Here is a 24,488-nt window from a genome sequence, read left to right as displayed (position 1 = left end):
TTTCCCGACGGGAAAACTGTGAGGAGAGATTTTGGCCGGGATACCTGGCCGTGTGTATGCTCCTCGCAGTTTTTCTGACGGGAAAACTGCCCAAAATCCACTGGACAAAAAAAGAGAACGAGTTTTCCCGTCGGGAAATCCGGCGTACTTTTGCCCCACCGTTTTTTGGCAGTTTTCCTATGGGAAAAACTGTGATGGAGCATACACACGGCCGGGATTCCCGGCCAAAGCTCCATCGCAGTTTTCCTGTCGGGAAAACCGCCCGTGTGTAGGGGAAAGACTGAACTGAGCAGGTTCTCGGCTTTCCCCTCGGGATTTCCGACAGGAACTTTTCCCATTGGAAATCCTGTACGCGTGTACGAGGCTTTAGGCTGGATTCACACCTATGCATTTTTAATGCTTTTTGCATTTTGCAGATTTGCCCTACAGAAGGTGTTCCATAGGAAACCATGTTACATGGACTGTAGTGCAGAGGCGTTGCTAGGGGGGTGCGGGGGGTGCGGTCCGCACCGGGTGACACCCGCTAGAGGGGTGACACCATCACGTTTTTTTTTTTTTTTTGTTGACATGCCCAGCCTGCCCTGTGCAATCCCAGCCTGCCCTGTACCACCCCAGGCTGCTCTGTGCCACCCCAGCCTGCCCTGTACCACCTCAGCCTGCCCTGTATCACCCAGACTGCCCTGTACCACCCCAGCCTGCCCTGTACCACCCCAAACAGCCCTATACCACCCCAGCCTGCCCTGTACTCCCCCAAACAGCCCTGTACCACCCCAGCCTGTCCTGTATCACCCAGCCTGCCCTGTACCACCCCAGCCTGCCCTGTACCACCCCAGCATGCCCTGTATCACCCAGCCTGCCCTGTACCACCCCAAACAGCCCTATACCACCCCAGCCTGCCCTGTACTCCCCCAAACAGCCCTGTACCACCCCAGCCTGCCCTGTATCACCCAGCCTGCCCTGTACCACCCCAGCCTGCCCTGTACCACCCCAGCATGCCCTGTATCACCCAAACAGCCCTATACCACCCCAGCCTGCCCTGTACCCCCCCAAACAGCCCTGTACCACCCCAGCCTGCCCTGTGCCACCACAGCCTGCCCTGTACCACCCCAGCCTGCCCTGTACCACCCCAAACTTTCCCATGCCACCCCAACTTTCCCTGTGCCACCATAACTTTCCCTGTACCACCCCAATCTGCCCAATGCCACCCTAACTTGCCCTGTACCACCCCAACCTTTCCCATGCCATCCCAACTTGCCCTATGCCACCCTAACTTGCACTATACCACCCAACCTGCCCTGTACCACCCTAACTTGCACTATACCACCCCAACCTGCCCTATGCAACCCTAACTTGCCCTATACCACCCCAAACTACCCTATATCACCCCAACATGCCCTATACCACCTTAACCTGTCCTATACCACCCCACTACACCAACCTGCCACTATGCCACTCTATACTACCCTAATCTGCCACTATACTGCCCTATACTATCATTTACAGGGGCTGGTTTGGGGTGCGCCCCGTGCCCGTGCGCTGCCTGCTTGGTGCTGGGCAGCCTAGACAGAGGGGGGGTGACACCATGTTTTACCGCACCGGGTGACACCAACCCTAGTGACGCCACTGCTGTAGTGCAAATCTGCAAAATGCAAAAAGCACTAAAACTGCCTAGGTGTGAATCCAGCCTTAGAGCCCTGCATTTTTCGAGGAAGGATATTCTAATTTTCCATATCTGGAAAGTGCCTTTAATAACAGATTTTCGTTACCACGCCAGCCAGTCTGAATTTTCGTTTTTAGTGGTGCCACCAAAGTGAAATTTGGTTGGTATTGGCCACAGAATTTTGTATATCACCATTCCTCTTTCCATTGTCCTATTTCGGAGAACCCATCCTATGTGAAACATGTGTTCTAAGCAGATGTGTTGGAATTAGCTGTGATTATCTTTGGAGAAGAAGGCCATTAAAAGAAAAGATTTACATCAGGAATACAGCAGGGGACTTTCACTTATGGCTTCCTTTTATCTGTGTCATTCTGCAGCTAGGAAACAACGCTACAAAACATTGGATGGAAGTCACGCATGCAGCTGTGTTTGTGTGTTATAGGGCCTCGGAAGTAAGACCGGACGTAAGGAATTCAGTGAATTTCATGTATTCATAAATATAGATGACATAATTGGATGAACCATCGGGAAAGTGATAGCACGGTGTGTCTCCAGCTGTCCAAACTCAAAATTGTGCGTGGATTGGCTAAATGGCTTGACATGTAGGCCCACTTCGCCAAAACTGGAGGGGATACTTGGTAGCTGAACTTTCTTCACTTGTGACCTCGTCATCAACTAAAAAATATTACAACAGGAAAATCAAGGGGCAGATCCTCAAAGAAATTACGCCTGCGTATCACTTGATACGCCGCATAATTTCAAATTTTGCGCGTCGTATCTTTGTTTTGGTATCCACAAAACAAGATACGACGGCATCTGTGTTAGATCCGACAGGCGTACGCCTTAGTACGCCGTCGGATCTTAGATGCAATTTTTCTGCGGCCGCTAGGTGGCGTTCCCGTCGTATTCCGCGTCGAGTATGCAAATTAGCTATTTCCGACAATCCACGAACGAATGTACGAGCGGCTGTCGCATTTTTTTACGTCGTTTCTGTTCGGCTTTTTCCGGCGTATAGTTAAAGCTGCTATATGGTGGCGTACTCAATGTTAAGTATGGCCGTCGTTCCCGCTGGTATTTTTTTGAAAATTTTACGTTGTTTGCGTAAGTCGTCCGTGAATGGGGCTGGACGCCATTTACGTTCACGTCAAAACCAATGACGTCCTTGCGACGTCATTTAGCGCAATGCACGGCGGGAAATTTTAGGGACGGCGCATGCGCAGTTCGTTCGGCGCGGGGGCGCGCTTCATTTAAATGAAACATGCCCCTTACCCGCCGCATTTTAATTCCGTGCCCTTACGCTGCGAGAGATACACTACGCCGCCGTAACTTACGGCGCAAATTCGTTGAGGATTCAAACTAAGCCTAAGTAAGTTACAGCGGCGTAGCGTATCTGACATACGCTGCACCAGGCGCAGATCTATGTGGGTCTGCCTCCAAGTGTTTTGAATGCTTACGGTACTTGCATTGTTTCTTTTTTTCATAAAGCATTGTTTTTTACTTGCAAAATGTGCCTATAAATGTTCTAGAAAATGTGACTACTCCAAGAAAGTCAATTCTCTAGCAAAGCCCCCTTTTCTTTCGCCATAATAGCCCCCTACTTTTCTGGGATTGTTTAATTACTGTTTGTGCTGGCCTAGTTCCTCCGCTCTCCCCTTACCTTCCCATATAACCTTTTATAAAGGGAACCGCTATAATACTATGGAGCGTCTCTTAACCACTTGCCAACCGCTGCACGCCGATATACATTGGCAGAATGGCAGCGGAAGGCAAATTGGCGTACCTGTATATCCCCTTTAAGAATGCGTGTGGTGGGCGTGCAGCGCCGGTGTCCCGCGATCAAGTGAGGCAGAACAGGGGGATGCCTGTGTAAACAAGACATTTCCATGTTCTACCTAGTGACAGGACAGTGATCTACTGCTCCCTGTCATCAGGAGCAGTGATCAGTATGGTGTCACAGTAAGCCCCACCCCCACACAGTTAGAATCACTCCCTAGGACACACTTAAACCCTTCCTAGCCCCTAGTGGTTACCCCCTTCACTGCCAGTCAGATTTATACAGTAATCAGTGCATTTTTATAGCACTAATTGCTGTATACATGTGCTAAAAAAGCGTCAGAAGTGTCCAATGTGTCCGCCATAATGTCACAGTCACAATAAAAATCGCTGATCGCCACCATTACTAGTAAAAAAAAAAAATATTAATAAAAATGCCATAAAACTATTCCCTATTTTGTAGACGCTATAACTTTTGCACAAATCGATCAATAAACGCTTATTGCAATTTTTTTTTTTTTTTTACCAAAAATATGTAGAAGAATGCGTATTGGCCTAAACTGAGGGAAAAAAAAAATTAAATATATTTTGGGAATATTTATTATAGCAAAAAGTTTAAAATATTGCTTTTTCTTCAAAATCGTTGCTTTATCTTTGTTTATAGCGCAAAAAAAAAAAACGCAGAGGTGATCAAATACCACCAAAAAAAAGATCTATTTGTGGGGAAAAAAGGACGTCAATTTTGAGAGCCACGACGCATGACTGCGCAATTGTCAGTTAAAGCGACGCATTACTGAATCGTAAAACATGGCCGGGTCATTGAGCAGCCAAATCCTCCAGGGCTGAAGTGGCTAAAGTGTATATATAGCCAAAACTTTTATTTTAGCTTTGGAAACAATCGTGAAGGGTAAAAAACCTTTTCCGATTAATTTGTGCTGTTTGTATACCATTGAGATTTCCTTTTATTTCTTGTCCCAGAGATGCAAAATGAAATGAAAGGAAATCTCCCAATATGATGGGAACTTCCATCTTGGATAGCTGTCTCTGAAATGGATGTCCCCAATAGAAGATTTACCCTCATGCATTTATTTAAAGCGGTGTTTCACCCTAAAAAACAACTTTATAGCATCTCATTCAGCATAGTAGCGCGAGCTACAGTATGCCTTTATATATTTTTTTGGCGCCGTGCTCACTGTTTAATCGCGTAGTAAAATTTCAGACTCCCCGCGGGGAATGGGCGTTCCTATTCAGAGGGCTCGTGATTGACGGCCAGCTATGGCGCGTCACGCTTCACGAAAATAGCCGGAGTAGGTCTCGGCTCTTCCCGGCGCTATACGGCGCCTGCGCACAGACATCAGAGCTGACTGCGCAGGCGCCGTGAAGAGCAAACACCTATTTTATACCTATTGGTACATTTTTTCTATGTATGGAGACTTTTTAGACACCCTGTCTTACTGCAAGATTATACCATCAGTAAAAAAATACTCTATGATAGGGATTAGCCAGACTGACGGGAAATCTCTTGGATGTCAAGAAGAATCAGGCTGCCATTTAGGGTAAATGACTTGCTGTTGACTTTATATAAGCCAGTAGAGTTGTTTCTATTGTTTGTGTTTTCCACTTCTGCATTACTCGAGGTTTGTGTTGTAAGGATCTATGATTAGTATGTGACTAATCTTTCTGCTTACTCGGTTTTTACAGAACTTTGTCCAAAAAAAGACAAAGTGACCTCCCTTTCTAATCCTGATATTTCCTAAGTTCCACTTTTGCATATTTTCTGCACGCGAGGTTGACATAGGCAAAATCCATTCATGGTTGTGTAATAACATATAATATGCCAGTTAGAGTTCGAAACGTTCCTCATACAGTCATTAAGTGATTTATAATATTTTAGTATTAAGTAGGCAGAATAGAGATAAAACATTTTTTCTTCAAGCACACAGAAGCCAGGTATATGACAGATGGTCAGGCAGTGGTCAAATATAGATCAGGTACAGCCTACATGAAGAAATAATGAAATTCTTATGCCGCGTACACACGACTGTAATGCCGCGTACACACGATCGGTCTGAAGGACCGTTGTCATTGGTTAACCGATGAAGCTGACTGATGGTCTGTCGCGCCTACACACCATCAGTTAATAAGCCGATCGTGTCAGAATGCGGTGACGTAAAACACAACGACGTGCTGAAAAAAACAAGTTCAATCCAAGTTCAATGCTTCCAAGCATGCGTCGACTTCCAAGCATGCCTGGATTTTTAACCGATGGTCGTGCCTACAAACGATCGGTTTTGTTCTATCGGTTAGGTATCCATTGGTTAAATTTAAAACAAGATTGTTTTTTTTTAACCTATGGATAAATAACCGATGGGGCCCACACACAATCGGTTTGGTCCAATGAAAACGGTCCATCAGACCGTTCTCATCAGCTTGACCGATCGTATGTACGCGGCATTATTCATGTCATGGGAAAAAAAACGAAGTTTTTCTCGATGTGATTTCTCTCAAGCCTGCTTTGCATACACACGATCGTGATAAAAAAATGCTCGAGCAAAGAGCGGTGACGTACAACACGTACAACGGCACTGTAAAGGGGAAGTTCCATTCGAATGGCGCCAACCTTTGGGCTGATTATGCAAATTTTCCTCTCATAACTTGCGCGTTTTTTCCTGTGTCGTTAAAGCCTACACACAACCGTTTTTCACAACGAGAAAAACAAAGACGTGAAAAACGACAAGAAAAAAAAGAGCAGGTTCTTAATTTTTAATGCCCATTTTTCTCGTCGCAAAAAATGCTCTGGAGCCTACAAACGACCATTTTTCATGACCAATTTCAAAAATGGCATTTTTCTCGTGTGTACGCGGCATAAGATATTGGTGTCACACTCTTTGGCATAAGGGGTAGCATACGTAAAGTGGGGGTTCACCCAAAAAAAAATTTTTAACATTACATTCAGCCGAGTCGTGAGAATGACATTAGGCTGTTTTTTTTTAAATCCTTGCTGTACATACCGTATTATCTATATTTTCACCGCGGCTTTCGGGTATGTAATCTGCGGGACTGGGCTTTCCTAATTGATTGACATGCTTCCGACCGGCGCATACAGCGCGTCACGAGTTGCCGAAAGAAGCCGGACTGCGAGTCGGCTCTATACGGCGCCTGCGCACCGACGTTCGGCTTCTTTCGGCAACTCGTGACGCGCTGTATGCGCCGGTCGGAAGCATGTCAATCAATTAGAAACGCCCAGTCCCGCAGATTACATACCCGGAAGCCGTGGTGAAAATATAGATAATACGGTATGTACGGCAAGGATTTAAAAAAAAAAAAACAACCTAATGTCATTCTCACAACTCGGCTGAATGTAATGTTAAAAAAATGTTTTTGGGTGAACCCCCGCTTTAATCTAGTTATACACTAAAAATATTGGGTTGAACATGTGGAATCCATACAATCTCCCATCTTTGCCATAAAGAGTTCATGACCAAATCTCCCAATGCCGGCTGTTGTTTTTTGACAGCCGACATCCTGACTGCAACCGACTGGCAGTAGTTACTGTTCAGCCAACTTTTTTTCTGCCCAGCCCCTTCGATTTCTCAGACGAATTTTGTTGAGCTGGGTGGTATTGGAAGAGCAACCCAAGGCTCTAAAAGTTGAGCCGCATATGTATCCAAGCTTGGACATAGATTGCAGCTGAAAAACCGTGTTTGACCTTAGGCTGATGCATCATGTGGATGATTCTGATTCTGGCAAAACCAGTTTCTATGAAATCGCTCCCTCGCTAGCCAAACCAAGAAGATATTACTTCCGTGCTGCCTCCTTCTAGTGAGGGAGATTTGACAGCATTTAAAGTCAGTTAGGAAGCAATTCCACAGAAGAAGGTAACCAGCTCTTCTGTGAGCATAGATCGCCAGTGGTAGAGTCACCTGTGTGACATCAGCCTTGGGGTTGCAGGGCTGCATTCGGCCAGGGATTCAAACACTCTCTTGGCCATGTACTTCTCTAGACATGTGAGTCTACAAGACATTGAGGAACCCATCAGGTGGCTTTCCTGCAGTGGCATGGCAGTTAGAGAGAAAGTCAAGAGGAACATGGTTCCACAGTGATTTCCTGGGTCACTGGGGAAGCTATCCAATTGGATGCTGCCGCCCCGTGTGACTCTAGCAGCCAACTTGGATCAGGCAGAGCCTATTTAAGACCCTGTTTCCCAAGATTGTGAGTGGGTAGTGTAGGGACAGGTGTCAAACCTGGTAGGGACAGAACTAGCGGTAGGGAAAGGTTCCTGATGAGGAGGGAACGTGTAGGGTTCGCAGCTTCTCTGGATATTTTCCCCCATGGGCATTAGATGGCCAGGCTGCATTCTGCCCCTCCTAACAGGCGCTTTCAGTTCAGCTGAAACCTGCTCTCTACACGCTGTTGGACCCGTGAGTGTTCCCGGTTGGGCTTTCCTCCCCTCTGATTTGTTGTGAGCTGTCTTTGCATAATTTCATTACAAGTTCTTTTATGGCACTTGGACTGAGTGTGTTATTGCCGCCACACCACACTGAACCCCACCTACATACACAGTATGCCCGAGATTGACCTGAAGTCTCCTGGCACTAGTGACATGAGTATGCCGGGAGGTTTTGGGAATTAGTGGGAAGTTATTCTTGCCTAGATGAGAAAAGACGAAAGTGCGGAGCTGGGATTCGCTAAAGAAGTATTTTGGGGGCAAACAAAATTCTTTATCTGATTGTTTTACAGGGGGGGGTGATTTAAAGTACTTAGGGTGTATATAAAGGTTAACTATGAATGCCTCCTCTTTGCTCCATTTTGGTCTCGTGAATATGCAGTTTGAAGCTTTTTTTTTTATATCTGTTCAATAAGTGCCAAAAAACGCTTGTTGTTCTTGCCGTCTTGTGTCAGCAGTATTCTTGGCTATCTCTGTGGACTACAGAACAGTTCCCAATTTTGCTGGCAATAAAGCTCCTCTATAGACACAGTAATGAGTGTTGTCACCCTAGGACAGGAAGTGTATTACTGGCAGGATCACCAGGTCAAAACAAAATTAAAAAGCCTAAAAAATTAAATAGAAATGCTGCGACCACATCTAAGGACTGATAAGCTGCTGCAATGTTTTTGTTTTGGGTTTATTGGTCCTTTGATATCATTATAGTGCCTGGTTATAGCATCAGCGGCGTGCCAATCTGCTGTCAGTCATCTGACTATTTTAGGTTTGCGGAAAGATATGTTTATCCTGCTAAACGTTCGAGCTCAGCGTTACCAAGATGACCCGAAGAACGGCCTGAGAAGGCTGCAGAACCCACAATTGTGCCAAATGTACTTACAGTATTTATTGGCGTATAACACTCACTTTTTTAATCTGAAAATAGAGGGTAAACTGTGCCTGCGTGTTATACGCAGGGGGCTGTGGAACGTTTTTTTCCCCCTGAAACTTCCTTTTTAAAGTTAGGGTGCGTGCTATACGCCTGTGCGTGTTATACGCCGATAAATACGGGTAAATCATTTTCTCATCATTCTATATATGGGGAAATTCTATTTTCACTGTTGCTTTGTAGAGCTTATGTAATCCACTGTACCCCTTCCAGGCACTAGATGGTTTTACGAAGGCTACAAGAAAAATTATAATGAGCTGAATCACGTGCCCTGTAAAAGAGCGTTACTGCTAAAAGTTATTGTTATTGTTAATTGTACCATTTTTGAGTTATCTGACATGTCTTAAACATAACTATAGTCTTATTAAATACGAAAATGGAGATTTATGGAAGGGACTTTTGAGAAGGCACCAATGTAACAAAATGTATATAAACATTTGCAAAAAATTTTTGGATACAATCTATAAACTGTAAAAATACATGCAGCAGTAATACATGCAAAATTAGCACGAGGTGATGAGATTTTATTCATCCAAAGAATAGCTCTATATCCCAAAAGTAGTGGGTACCCCTACGTGTTTCGACTCATAGGTCTTCATCTGGGGGTTCTCAAGAGCAATAGATTGAACAACTGTCTAGAATATAAACGTATCATGAAAACATACAGATGCACATAAACATGTATAGAGAGGTATTAAATAAAGCAACTTACTACATATGGCAAAGGACGCATGTATGCAAGAACACCAGGGTCCCTCCAAAGCCTTCATAGGTAGAAAACAATTCATGGGACCCATACACGTTTTTATTCTAGACAGTTGTTCAATCTATTTCTCTTGAGAACCCCCAGAAGACCTATGAGTCGACAATGTAATTTTTTATATACATTTTGTTACAGTGGTGCCTTTTCACCTCTGGACCCCTTTACATTACACTTCACCTTGCACCTCTGGACCCCTTTACATTACACAGCATCCTGCACCTCCAGGCCCCTTTACATTACACAGCACCCTGCACCTCTGGACCCCTTTAAATTATACAGCACCTTGCACCTCTGGACCCCTTTACATTACACAGCCCCACACCTCTGAACCCCTTATCATTACACAGCACCCTGCACCTCCTGACCCCTTTACATTACACAGCACCCTGCACCTCCTGACCCCTTTACATTACACAGCACCCTGCACCTCTGGACTCCTGTACATTACACAGTGAACCTTTTCATAGGATAATAGTAACAGCAACATTTCAAGTTCAGTCCTTCAAAATGTGATATTTAGTTATAGTGTAGCCAGCCCTTGGCTTATTTTTCTGGGATACTCCATCAGTAATATCTCCCCGACAGGGGTCGGTAAAGGGGTTGAGCCGTGGTTTTACAATTGCCCACCTTTAGGTATTTATTATTAATAAAGACATGCCTAGGGCTGTACACATACTGTGGCAAAAATTAAACTCTCTGATGCATTCAGAGAGCAGTACCATCACTTTACGGTCAACACTGAGGACAAGGGTGCACTCTTTACGTCTAGAGGAAAAGAGATTTCACCTCCAAATACGGAAAGGTTTTTTCACAGTAAGAGCTGTGAAAATGTGGAACAGACTCCCTCCAGAGGTGGTTCTGGCCAGCTCAGTAGATTGCTTTAAGAGAGGCCTGGATACTTTCCTAAATGTACATAAAATAACTGAGTACTAAGATTTGTAGGTAAAGTTGATCCAGGGTAAATCCGATTGCCTCTCGGGGGATCAGGAAGGAATTTTTTCCCCTGCTGTAGCAAATTGGATCATGCTCTGCTGGGGTTTTCTGCCTTCCTCTGGATCAACTGTGGGTATGGAGTTGGGTGTATGGGATTGTACTGTGTTTTTTATTTTGTTTTTTTTATATTTTTTGTGGTTGAACTGGATGGACTTGTGTCTTTTTTCAACCTGACTAACTATGTAACTATGTAACTAAACGTCACTCAATAAAGTCAATGTGACTGTACAATGCACACCATTGCTTCATGGTGGTTAACCCTTAAAATAAACTAAATATTGCCTTCCAGCTGTTGTCAACCACCCCGGATCGCATTTCAGAGGAGCAGCAAGGTCTGCCGCACATGAGAACGAGCCCTTTCTGTCCACATAGGAGTTTTCAGTGTTCCCACCCTACTTTGTATGTTCCAGCCTCTTTCATTAACCACTTGCCGCCCGCCATATAGCAAAATGAAGGCGGCAAAGTGGTTGCGATAACCTGACTGGACATCATATGACGTCGGCAGGATAACAAGCCGCTGCGCGCCCACGGAGGCATGCATCGTGGTGATCATGGTGTGGTGTGTCAGTCTGACACACCGCAACTGCGATCTAGGTAAAGAGTCTCAGACGGAAATCTGTGAGAAATCTTGCCTTAAAAGCACTTGGCGAGTGCAAAATGAAACATCAAGCAGTTATGAACATTAGGTAAAGTGTCAGTAAAACCAGAAAATTCAATTTCTATGATTTATAAAAGCTGGATTATTAATGTGACCCGTCAGTAAACTGTCATTTTGTTTTTACAGGATGTTCGGTTTGCAGTACGTCCTCCTGCCTCTGGCCATCATCCGTCTCAGCTATTGTGGTGAAAAGGTAAGCTCGGATGAGCAGAATATACCGTTTATATACTGTACATACAGTTGTGCTAAAAAAGTTTGCATACCCTGGCAGAAATTGTGAAATCTGGGCATTAATATTGAAAATATGACTGATCGTGCCAAAAAAACTGTCTTTTATTTAAGGATAGCAATGAAGCCATTTATTATTATTATTTGTGGATCCCTTTGAAATCATAATGATAACAGAAATCACCCAAATTGCCCTGATAAAAAGTTTACATGCCCAGGAATGTTTGGCCTTGGCACAGACACAGAAGGTGGCACACACAGGTTAAAATGGCAATTAAATGTAAATTCCCCACATTTGTGGCTTTTTAAATCACAATGAGTGTCTGTGTGTAATAATTCAATGCGTTTGTTAGCTCTCACATGGATGTACTAAGCAGGCTAGATGCTGAGCCATGAGGAGGTAGAAAAGAACAGTCAAAAGACCTGCGTAACAAGGTAATGAAACTTTACAAAGATGGAAAAGGATATAAAAAGATATTTAAAGCCTTCAATATTCCAGTCAGTACTGTTCAATCACTTAATAGGAAAGAGGAAAGTGGAAAATTTGGGGATGTGTATTTATAATGATCCAGTACTGACCTGATTTTACTTCTATTAGACAATACAGGTAAGTTATCTCCCTGCCCCTTGCCTGTGATTGGGCAGTGAAGGTGAACCAACATCCCATCACTCTGCTCTCGCCTGCCATCAGTTGCGTTTCACGCAACTAAATTGTGCTTGAGTAAGCGCAATGAAGTTGTGTGAAACGCGTCAACCTTTGCCCCGACTGTTGCACTTGTGGTGTGTGTCATGTACCTTCGTGCATTTTTACTATTTTTTCAATAAAAGGACTTTCGCTATATTGGCGTGCTACCATTTTTCTTCAATTCAGTTCAGGTGGACTGAAACCCGGACACATGATTCAAAACCAGGACTGTCAGGGTGAATCCTGGACAGGTGGCAAGTGACCCTATTGCATCCCTAATGCAACCCTAATCCATCTTCTCCTAAACTTTCAATCTCCTGTACACAAAAGTTGATTAATAAAGAAATAAATGACCGCATTCATATTTGTATTAATCAGTGATTTAAATTCTGCTTTTAACTTTTGCTAAATTTTTTATTTTTGGAGATTAAATAGAGTGTTTGCCCCCCTCCCCCAACCATTAGACACCACCTTAACATCTCGGGACTAAATATGGTGCATCTGCCTCTAAACACCCCTCCATGTTAGCCTATGTGTCCATGCTCACTATGGTCATTTACAGGAGTTTAGAGGTAGGGGCGTATAGAGGCAGAAACCCCCCCCCCACCAAAGTCGTGTTCAGGAGAGGAGCTTTTGTGCTAGGCGCCCAAAGGGTGGCGCCATTCGAATGGAACTTCCCCTTTATAGTGCCGTCGTAAGTGTTGTACGTCACCGCGCTTTGCGCGAGCATTTTTTTATCATGATCGTGTGTATACAAGACAGGGTTGAGAGGAATCACGTTGAAAAAAACGTTGATTTTTTTCCATGACATGAAAAATGGTTTTGTGTGCACGGCATAAGGGATAGTCAAACTCTAAGGCCTCATACACACGACGGGACATGTCCGATGAAAACGGTCCGCGGACCGTTTTCATCGGACATGTCCGCTGGCGGATTTTGGTCTGATGGCTGTACACACCATCAGACCAAATTTCCCGCGGACAGCGAACGCGGTGACGTGGCAGCGCCGTCGCCGTGACGATGACGCAGCGACGTGCGCCCCCCTGGAAGGTCAATGCTTTCACGCATGCGTCGAATCACTTCGACACATGCGAGGGCTTTCGGCCGAGCGGACATGTCCGGTGAGTCGTACAGATGACCGAACATGTCCGACGGACAGGCTTCCAGCGGACATGTTTCTTAGCATGCTAAGAAACATTTGTCCGCTGGAAACCTGTCCGATCCGCCGGAAAATTGTCCGGTCGGCCGTACAGACGACCGAACATGTCCGACGGACAGGCTTCCAGCGGACATGTTTCTTAGCATGCTAAGAAACATTTGTCCGCTGGAAACCTGTCCGATCCGCCGGAAAATTGTCCGGTCGGCCGTACAGACGACCGAACATGTCCGCGGACCAGTTTCAGCAGACATGTTCGGTCGTGTGTACGAGGCCTAACAGTTTGTATTAAGCATAGTAGTCTGAGTACAAGGACATAAGTTCAAGAACCAAACACCCCATTTATCATGAAAGTAAGACACCTCTTATATTTACATGTTTATTTAACGTATAAACAATGACCAGATCTGCAAATAAACTTCCAATGGGTAGATAGTCTTAGTTCGATTTGAGTGGACTCTACAGTTACCGTATATACTCGAATATAAGCCGACCCGAGTATAAGCCGACCTGAGGTACCTAATTTTACCCCCAAAAAATGGGAAAAATGATTGACTCGAGTCAGAAAGCAGCAGCCACTATAGGCAGAAAAGAGGGTCAACAATGCCCATTTGCACGTCTCACTGTGCCCATTGCAGCCTCCCTGTGCCCAACCTTACTGTGCCCAACCTCACTGTGCCCATTGCAACCTCACTTGTGGAGAAGTTCTTGCACAGATTGGCCTAAGCTCCACCGTTTTGCTCCAGATATTGTATCACACTTGTTGCTGACTCTTTAGAACTTATGTTCATTTGCATCCACAGCAGGGTACCTCTTTGTAGTAAGATTTATTAGAAAGTCCTACGTCCAGCACAGAGACTGAGTTAATTTAGAGACTTCCCCTATTCAGGAAGTTGGTCCATTTGTGTAATGAATAGAGAAGAAGCACAATGGCAGCAGTTAGCTCATCTCCTCTCCTGCTGAGTTAGGGGATGACTCTGAATATGTGCATTTAGCCTGAATTCTATGTGTAGAGGATACAAAACAATGTATGTCCACCCGACCTCGCTAGGACTTTATATATATTAACAATGCTGACCAGGCTCATAAGAATGACTGACAGCTGTCCAGCTGCACAGATAATCAATACAAATAGATAAAAAAAAATTGTGGGGGGGGAATTTTCTTACATGGGTTATTTTTTAGTTAATAAACCATTCAAAAGGATCCAAAGCACTTGTAAGACTTAAATATCTTTAAAAACTAGACATGTGCATTCGTTTTCACCCGAATGCATTTTCGTCCGAATTTCAGGGATTTTCGCATTTGTTTTAAAAAACGAAAACTAATGTGCAGAGTCCGAAATCCGAAAGATCCGACATAAAAAATGCTTTATTTTCGTTTCGTTGCGACAACAGTTCGATATAGATAGAAGATTCGACATGACGGTGACAATAGCGATCTGTGTCTATTGAATCTGTGGTTGAATGTGCCTAACCTAACTCTATTAGTCCGAGATTTTTCGACATAGAGAGAAAAGAATCGTCAGAGAGGAAAGATTCAACATGGAGAGAAAAGATTAGACATTCTAGAGACATGAAGATTCGACGAAGCAGCTAAAAACATACGAGCGAACATTTATGGTTAAATGCTCCGCCCATAGGCTATAGAAGAATTCTAATGTTGGCTGACTAGTAATAATAATTACTGTATATATTTGAGTATAAGCCGACCAGAATATAAGCCGAGGCACCTAATTTTACCACAAATAACTGGGAAAACACATACCTCCCAACCGTCCCGCATTTCGCGTGAATGTCCCCCAATTCGCGATAAATCCCGAGGGCCCGCGAGAAGAGCTATTGTCCCGCGATTCCGCTGCACCCCCCCCGCGGTTACCTTGATTTGCGTCAAATCCCGTAGTCCCGCGATTCGCGGTCAACACCCCCCGCTCAACAATTTTGAACCGCAGCCCCCCCCACTCAAGAACTTGGATCCGTGGACCCCCCCCGCTCAACAACTCTGATCCGTGAACCCCCCCCAGCTCAACTACTCTGATCCGCAGCCCCCCCGCTCAATAACTTTGAACCCCCCCCACTTAACCACTTTGATCCGTGGACCCCCCCCCCCGCTCAACAACTTTGATTCCCCCCCCCCGCTCAACAACTTTGATCCGCGAACCCCCCCCCCGCTCAACAACCAACTTCGTTGGGGGGAATGCTCATTTGTCCCTCATTCTGAAGTTGAAAAGTTGGGAGGTATGAAAACGTATTGACTCAAGTATAAGCCTAGGATGTACATCTCACTGTGCCCATACCTTACTGTGCCTATACCTTACTGTGCCCATACCTTACTGTGCCCATACCTTACTGTGTCGATGCCTCACTGTGCCTATGCCTCACTGTGCCTATGCCTCACTGTGTCCATGACTAGACTTACTTTTAACATGGGAGTGTATAGAAGTGGTGCCCGGATTTAAAAAATCGGTGCTCCCCAGCCGTAGGTCCCCCAGACAGCAAACTTGGCACACTTGTAGAGGATAACTGGGGCTATATGTGTGCCAAGTTTGGGGTCCAGGGGACCTACAGCCGGTCGGTACCGGGTCCCCAAAATATGGGAGATAAGGCGAAAAAAGGTGACTCGAGTATAAACCGAGGGGGGCATTTTCAGCACAAAAAAATGTGCTAAAAAACTCGGCTTATACTCAAGTATATACGGTAATAAATATAATTATTACTAGTCACACAACATTAGAATTCTACTATAGCTTGTGGGCGGAGCATTCAACCGAAATGTATGATTGCGGCGTCGTACAGTTTAGCTGCTTCGTCGAATCTTCTTAGAACATTCGACAGACACCATAAGCCTTCAATGACAGATTCGACCTTAAGTAATTAGAATTTTTGGACAAATACATTTTTTAAACAAAATTAATAAAAACAAATTTTGAAAAGTAACTACCGTATTTTTTGAGGTATAGCGCACACCCCTAAAGTTGCCCGAAATTCCTGTGGACAAAAGATTTTTTGTACTTACAGTTTTGGTGTCTTGCGCGGCGTCCATCGGCGGCCTCGTCGGGTCCGGCGTCCGTCTGCGGCTTCGGGTGTCCTCTTTGTCGGGTCTGGCGTCCTTCTGCGGCTTCGGGTGTCCTTTTCGTCGGGTCCGGCGTCCTTCTGTGGCTTCGGGTGTCCTCTTCGTTGGGTCCGGCGTCCTTCTGCGGCGTCCTCGCATCCTCTCTGCTCGTTTCCCGCGCCGAGTTTGAATACTGCGCCGACATATACAGAGCGCAGTACACTCGTGTATGGTCGGGCAGGCTCGGCTACTCTCGCACTGACGTCCTGTACGTCCAGGACGTCAGCGCGCGAGGAGCCAAGACTGGCCGACTATACACGAGTGTACTGCGCTCGGTATATGTCGGCGCAGTATTCAAACTCGGCGCGGGAAAGCGAGTATCGGCGTATATATCGCGCACCCACGATTTTGCCCTGATTTTCAGGGCAAAAAAGTGCGCGGTATACGCCGATAAATAATTTTATTTTTCGGACGAAAACTAAATTCCAAAACAAAATATTTCAGTGTGCACATGTCTATTAGAAACCTCTACACAAACATATGCAATGGTTTCGGTTGGCTGTGCACTAGGCAGACACCCCTGACTGTGCCCTTAGTTCAAGGAAACAAAAGCAACCATATAGGAAATTCCATTCTGAATGATCAGTTGGCCATGTCTGTCTGCAGAGGTCACAGTGTGTTCAAAGAAATACTATTACTTTTCAATCTGCTTATTATTAGTTGGCCTGGACACTAGCCATACTGTCTACGTATGCATGCTGGCCATGTGCAGATCAGTATTGCATTTTTTTTTTATTAGATTGGAATTTTAAATTATATTTTGGAGTATTTTATTTCATTGGTGCCATAGATAAGTTTGCTGTTTTTTGTTGGTCTGCATGATTCAAATTACATCAAAATTATAAAGATTTTCCTAGAAATCTATTTTGTGCCTGATGTGAAAGCTAAAGGTATGATTTTTAATTGTTTACTTACATTGTTCTAACTTTGACATCTCTTACCCAAGGGTCCACCGCTGGATTACGTATATATACGTAATAGGACTCTTCTGGGTAGGGTGCGAACATATGCGCCGCCGGTGGCTCCTTCCACTGTGATCACACACAGTGGGAGCCCAGCGGTGGGTACCATGTACTCAGTGGGGGCTGGTGCTCAAAATTTTTGGGGGGGTGCAAACAAATGAAAAAAAAACATCAATTGCAGCCACTGTGTCCATCAATTGCAGTCACTGTGCCAATCAATTGCAGCCACTGTGCCCATCAATTGCAGCCACCGTGCCCATCAATTGCTGCCACTGTGCCGATCAATTGTTGCCACTGTGCCCATCAATTGCAGCCACTGTGCCCATCAATTGCAGCCACTGTGCCCATCAAATGCAGCCACTGTGCCCATCAAACGCAGCCACTGTACCCATAAATTGCTGCTACTGTGCCATCAAACGCAGCTACTGTACCCATCAGTTGCTGACACTGTGCCATCAAATGCAGCCACTGTGCCATCAAACGCAGCCACTGTGCCATCAAACGCAGCCACTGTACCCATAAATTGCTGCCACTGTGCCATCAAACGCAGCTACTGTACCCATCAATTGCTGACACTGTGCCCATCAATTGCTGACGCTGTGCAAACACTATATAAAAACAAGGCAGATCGTCGTTCTGTCAGTAGCAAAGGCATTGATCCTGTGATCCTGCAAAGCATGGACATGGATCCATGCCTTCCCTCCCACACTACACAAAATCACTAGCTAGGCACACAGTTAACCCTTTGATCGCTCCTGATGTTAACTCCTTCCCAGCCAGTGTCATAGTACAGTGAAAGTGCATATTTTTGGGCACTGATCACTGTAATAATGTCACTGGTCCTCAAAAAATGTCCATCAGTGTGCAAATTGTCCACTGCAATATCACAGTCCCATTATAAGTCGCTGATCGCCACCATTACTAGTAAAAAAAAAATGACTACAAAATAAAATAAAAATATCTCATAGTTTGTAAACGCTATAGCTTTTGCGCAAACCAATCAATATATACGCCTATTGGGATTTTTCTACCAAATATATGTAGTAGAATACATATTGGTCTAAGTTGATGAGAAAATTATGTTTTTTAATTTTTTTTTATTGGATGTGTTTTATAGCAGAAAATAAAAAATTCATTTTTTTCAAAATTGTCGCTCTTTTTTTGTTTATAGAGCAAAAAATAAAAACCGCAGAGGTGATCAAATACCACCAAAAGAAAGCTCTATTTGTGGGGAAAAAAGGACATAAATGCTATTTGGGTACAACGTTGCAGTTAAAAGGGGTTGTAAAGGTACAATTTTTTTCCCTAAATAGCTTCCTTTACCTTAGTGCAGTCCTCCTTCACTTACCTCATCCTTCATACCTTGGACTACAGGAAAGTCAGGACGCTCTCTACGTTGCAGATAGAGAAAGGAGCTGTGTGTTAGTGGGCTTCCTGACTCTCCACACCAGGGAGAAAGCCTCGCATTACTGTGTGGAGTTGCAGACAGAAGAACAGGACGTGAGGATTTCTCAGAAGAAATAAGGACATTTAAAAGCAAAATGGAAGGATGAGGTAAGTGAAGGAGGACTGCACTAAGGTAAAGGAAGCTATTTAGGAAAAAAAGTTGTACCTTTACAACCCCTTTAAAGTAACACAGTGCTGTATAGAAAAAAATGGCCTGGTCATGGCTGGCCCCTAATCTACATGCAGGCGCTGGAAACATGGATTTTAATGTTTTTTTTTGACGCACATGATTAGAGCCTGAGGCTCTAATTGGCTTCACAAAGGGTAGGCTCGGGGCGCAGAGCACTGTGCTCCAAACCCGCCCAGTTGTGTGACATTAGCAAATTAATATGCACTATTGTCTTTCTGCTTCTCCTCCCAGCCAATCAGGAAGCATGTCTTAAGACCCGATTGGCCGAGAGAAGTGACTTAAGACCCGATTGGCCGGGAGCAGAACCAGGGGGAAGCCGCTGAAGAGGATACGCGGGGGGGGCGAAGCTGCCCGCGACCTGGATGGGGTAAGTACGGGGCTGGTGGGCGGACAGACAAGGGGGGGGGTTTGTTCGCCGAGTGACGGGTGGGGTTTGCCGCCCTCCCTTCATTAAAGACTGCAGAAAGTCTGTCATTTTTCTATCAGGCATGCATTATCAGTGAGTTAAGAGGACCAGCAGGAAGTATCAGGAGCAAATGTAGCTGTCAATATATGACATATACTATCCATAAAAACAAGTCGCAACTCGGCGCCTGATTCATAGATTGCCTAGATATGAGCGGCGTAAGTCTCCTACGCCGTCATATCTTAGGGTGCATATTTACGCTGGCCGCTAGGTGGCGCTTCCGTTGATTTCCGCGTTGAATATGCAAATTAGCGAGATACGCCGATTCAGAAACGTACGTCCGCCCGGCGCATTGATTTACGTTGTTTACGTAAGGCTTTTTCCGGCGTAAAGTTACCCCTGCTATATGAGGCGTAGCTAATGTTAAGCATGGACGTCGAGCCAGCGTTGAATTTTGCGTCGTTAACATTGTTTGCATAAGTCGTACGCGAATAGGGCTGTGCGTAAGTTACGTTCACGTCTAAAGCAATGACTATTTGCGGCGTAATGCGCTGTTCGTTAGTAACGTCAATTACGTGGGGTCATGACTATTTAGCATACAACAAGCCCCCTACCCGCCTATTTTGAATTAGGCGGGCTTACGCCGTGTCAGATACACTACGCCGCCGTAACTTACAGTGCAAGTTGTTTCTGAATACGGGACCTGCCGCTTTAAGTTACGGCGGCGTAGTGTATCTGAGATACGCTACGCCCGCCTAAAGATAGGCAGAACTCTCTGAAATCGGGCCCTGGTTTTTAGGGCACTTGATAAGATAATTTGCATTTATGGTCGTTACCCTCTAACCGAGAGAGATGTGGATCACATAAACACGCGACAAGACTTACAACATAAATAGACCTGAAGTGTGCCTTGGTGGTCTGGTCAGTATGCCAAGAAAAGGGGGCATACCCAAGGTAAGTAATGGGTAGTTAATTGAAGAAGGACATGCTGAGAAGTGCCCTGAAAAAGGGAAGGGCGGGAGGGTGTCGAATGCGATTAAATGCGCAGACTCACGGATATGAGGTGAGCTGGGAAGAGTCGGCCCAGTGACGTGTAGTACTGCACACTGAACCGACAAAGAGCATGTGTGAGTGGGCTGCTTAAATACCCTCCGGGCTCCTCCCATAAACTCAGGCCACCATACTGGCCTTCTTATTTATGGTCGTTACCCTCTAACCGAGAGAGATGTGGATCACATAAACACGCGACAAGACTTACAACATAAATAGACCTGAAGTGTGCCTTGGTGGTCTGGTCAGTATGCCAAGAAAAGGGGGCAAAAGACTCAGATAGGGAAATAGTTTATATTGATTTCTTGTATTTATTGAGCCAGCTTGGTAAAGGCTTGTGCCATTCCTTCATGAGGATTTGGGATGTATGTGGCAAAACAAGGAGACTTCCATCAGCCTGGTATCTTGATTACGTAGTCTGGTACTCCCTGTTGGGAGGCAACTGAGGCTGCTCCAATTCGGAAAGAATGTCCAGAGAACTGACTGGGGTTTGAAGCACAAGTTACTTAGGAGGATTCTGACATGCTTGACACACTGGCTGACACTCAGGGAGCTGGTTTAGAAAGGGTAGCAACGAGCTACCCTCAGATTGGCTGGGTAGATGGAGCAGTAGTGGGTTGAGCACCGTCACTGGGCGTCAGGCTGAAACAGGTTGATGTCAACCCCAGGGGCCTGTTTGTTGCGTTTGCAGACTGTGAGAGTGTAGTGGTTCGAAAGCAAGTCGGGTCGCGTCGGAGCAGTGTGTGACTGCCGGAGCCGCTGACTAAATTCACTAGGTTGTAGGGAACCGTAGAAGGCCTGGTAGATGGCTGTTGGGTGACTAGACTGGGCAAAGCCCTAAACAGGGAACGAGTAAGGATTTTAGACATGTCCCTAAAGAGGGGACTCTTGAAAGCTAGGCGCTTGCCACTGACTACAGTGCTTCTGTATGCCCTGTAGGAGGGATTTGACTGCATGGGCTCGAGAATACTGACGGTTTACTGGGGTCCTGCAGGGACAGGAAATGCTGGATGTCATCTAGATATGGCGAGATAGTATTGAGAAATGGTCAGCTGCATGTGGCAATACGATATGAAGGCTAGGATGTGTCCAACGTTGCCTATTGCTGCTCCGGGGCAAGGGGCCAAAAATTTGCGATTAGTGTTCCAAGCAGTGCGATAGGCCTTCAGTGTGTTGCGTGCCAAGGAGTGGTTAATAAGTTGGATTGCGTTGGCGAGATGCGACTTCAGTCCATCGTCAGCAATGTCCATGGTGGGACAGGGATAGTTGTTGGGTCGGCTCCAGGCTCTTGCTGGAAAAAACATCCATTCCAAGGTTGGAATAGGAAAGCGCATCAGCTGCTTTTTGCATTTGCCTGGAAAAGGTCTACATAAGATATTAACTGGTGACGGAGTGACAGCTGCGCGAGCCTGCGCAGGAAGTGATGGGGAGTGACTTAGATCTATCTTAATTGATGATGTCGGCTGTGGCCTGATTGTCTGTGGTGAAGAACAGTGTCTGTCCTGTTCAAGTGTGGACCCAGACCTGGGCAGCTGCCACGATGGGGTGCAGCACGAGGCGTGATGAAGACTGGGTGAAGCAAAAATTTAAGAGAATTTCTGGGGGCCAAGTTTTGGAGAACCAGTGGCGGCCTAAAAATGGCTGCAAAAGCCTTTGGTGGCTCGGCTGACACTGCCGGGATGAAGATTGAAATGATGTTCTATCAGGTGGGGAAGTTGTCCCACATAGCTAAGTCTGCTACTGATGCTTGGTCTAGTTTGAGAACTTGGACTGGATCTTGCATTGGTGTGAGAAAATCAAGACAATACACAGGTGCTCAACAAGACGATATACATGCACTCGCAGGCCAACGTGCACTCGCAGGCCAACGTGCACTTGCTGGTGCTGGATGAAAACCTGAACTAACCGCAGGGAAAAAACTGAGAAAAGATGAGTGGCCCGCGTGCCACTGAAGATGAATGGCCAACTGGGTGCCACTGTGTGTTTGTGTGGCTGATTGTTTGTCACTGAGGTGTGTTTGCAAGTTTAGTTTGTATTCGGGTTTGCACGTAGGTGCGTGCCGCTACGTGTTTTATACTACTGCAGACAATATTGTGCGGTTGCAAGGGTGTCAGTGAGTGTCAGGTTGCTGGGACGATATTGTGTGGTGGCAGGGGCCTTGAGTATGAAGGTTTGATGGTATTGGTGGTTGCAAGGGTCTCAGTCTGGTTTGCTGAGACGATATTGTGTGGTTGCAAAGGTCTCGATGATTATGAGGTTTGTTTTGAGATGGCATGGTGTGGTTGCACAGGTCTCAACAAGTGAGGGGTTGCTGAGACGATCTTGCGTTTTGCAATGGTCTCAAATGAGTGTCGGCCGCTGAGACAACTTTGTATGGCTGCAAGGGTCTAAATGGGTGTCAGGTTGCGGAGACGATATTGCATTTGCAATGGTCTCAAATGAGTGTCAGGTTGCTAAGATGACTTTGTATGGCTGCAAAGGTCTGAACGGGTGTCAGGTTGCTGAGATGAGATTGTGTGGTTGCAAAGGTCTAGAAGGGTGTGAGGTAGCTGAGATGATATTACATTTAGCAAGGGTCTCAAATGAGTGTCAAGTTGCTGAGACAATATTCCCCTTTATTTTTTTATTTTTTTTATGAAAACGACTGTGAATGAAACGCTGGTAAACATGAGTTACCGCATCTGGCAGTGTTTACAAGCTGTTACAGGCATTGGCGTTTCGAATGCCTCTGAACATCCGTCTGAACCCATTTTTTTTTTTTTTTTTTTTTACCAACAGCAGTGTACATGAGGCCAAAGATGATTTGTCTGGCTGCAAGGGTCTCAATGAATGCCAGGTTGCTGGGGCGAGACTGTATGGTCACAAAGGTCTTTGACGAGTGGGAGGTTGCTCAAGACAGTATTGCGTGGTTGCAAGGGTCTCGATGAGTGTGGCGCTGCTGAGACGGTATTGTGTTTGCAAGGGACTCAACAATGGTGTGAGGCTGCTGAGACGGTATTGCGTGGTTGCAAGAGTCTTGATGAGTGTGGGGCTGCTGAGACGGTATTGTGTTTGCAAGGGTCTGAACTATGGTGTGAGGCTGCTGAGACGGTATTCCGTGGTTGCAAGGGCCTTGATGAGTGTGGGGCTGCTGAGATGGTATTGCGTTTGCAAGGGTCTGAACTATGGTGTGAGGCTGCTGAGACGGTATTCCGTGGTTGCAAGGGCCTTGATGAGTGTGGGGCTGCTGAGACGGTATTGCGTTTGCAAGGGTCTGAACTATGGTGTAAGGCTGCTGAGACGGTATTGTGTGGTTGCAAGGGTCTTGATGAGTGTAGGGCTGCTGAGACGGTATTGCGTTTGCATGGGTCTCAACAATGGTGTGAGGCTACTGAGATGGTATTGTGTGGTTGCAAGAGTCTTGATGAGTGTAGGGCTGCTGAGACGGTATTGCGTTTGCAAGGATCTCAACAATGGTGTGAGGCTGCTGAGACGATTTTGCATGGCTGCAATGATCTCAACGGGTGTCAGGTTGCTGGGCTGAGATTGTGTGGTTAAAATTATTTTTTTTCTGTTTTTTTTTTTTTTTTTTTATATATTTTTTTTTTTTTTTTTTGCGTTTTGTAAGGGTCATGTGTTGCAAGGGTCTTAACAAGGGTGTCAGGCTGCTGAGACAATTTTGTGTGCTTGCAAGAGTCTCCATGAGTGTGGGGCTGCTGACACGGTATTGCGTTTGCAAGGGTCTCAACAAGAGTGTCAGGCTGCGGAGACAAATTTTGCGTGCTTGCAAGAGTCTCCATGAGTGTGGGGCTGCTGACACGGTATTGCGTTTGCAAGGGTCTCAACAAGGGTGTCAGGCTGCGGAGACAAATTTTGCGTGCTTGCAAGAGTCTCCATGAGTGTGGGGCTGCTGAGACGGTATTGCGTTTGCAAGGGTGTCAGGCTGCTGAGACAATTTTCTGTGCTTGCAAGAGTCTCCATGAGTGTGGGGCTGCTGAGACGGTATTGCGTTTGCAAGGGTCTCAACAAGGGTGTCAGGCTGCGAAGACGAATTTT

General features: G+C 45.6%; 1 protein-coding gene across 3 annotated transcripts in view; it reads left to right on the top strand.

Moving 5' to 3' along the window:
- The window catches only part of ADAMTSL4 (ADAMTS like 4), a 312,392-nt gene that overhangs the window by 79,257 nt on the left and 208,647 nt on the right, over window positions 1–24,488 (top strand). For all 3 annotated transcript variants that reach the window (XM_040332769.1, XM_040332770.1, XM_040332768.1), the window contains one exon: window positions 11,346–11,412. In XM_040332769.1, coding sequence (XP_040188703.1) covers window positions 11,347–11,412 — 66 coding nt within the window. In that variant the 5' untranslated portion in view covers window position 11,346. The remainder of the gene's footprint in view (window positions 1–11,345; window positions 11,413–24,488) is intronic.

Source organism: Rana temporaria, chromosome 13 (assembly GCF_905171775.1).
Source record: "Rana temporaria chromosome 13, aRanTem1.1, whole genome shotgun sequence".
Classification (NCBI taxonomy): domain Eukaryota; kingdom Metazoa; phylum Chordata; class Amphibia; order Anura; family Ranidae; genus Rana; species Rana temporaria.
This window is presented reverse-complemented; position numbering and strand designations above follow the sequence as displayed.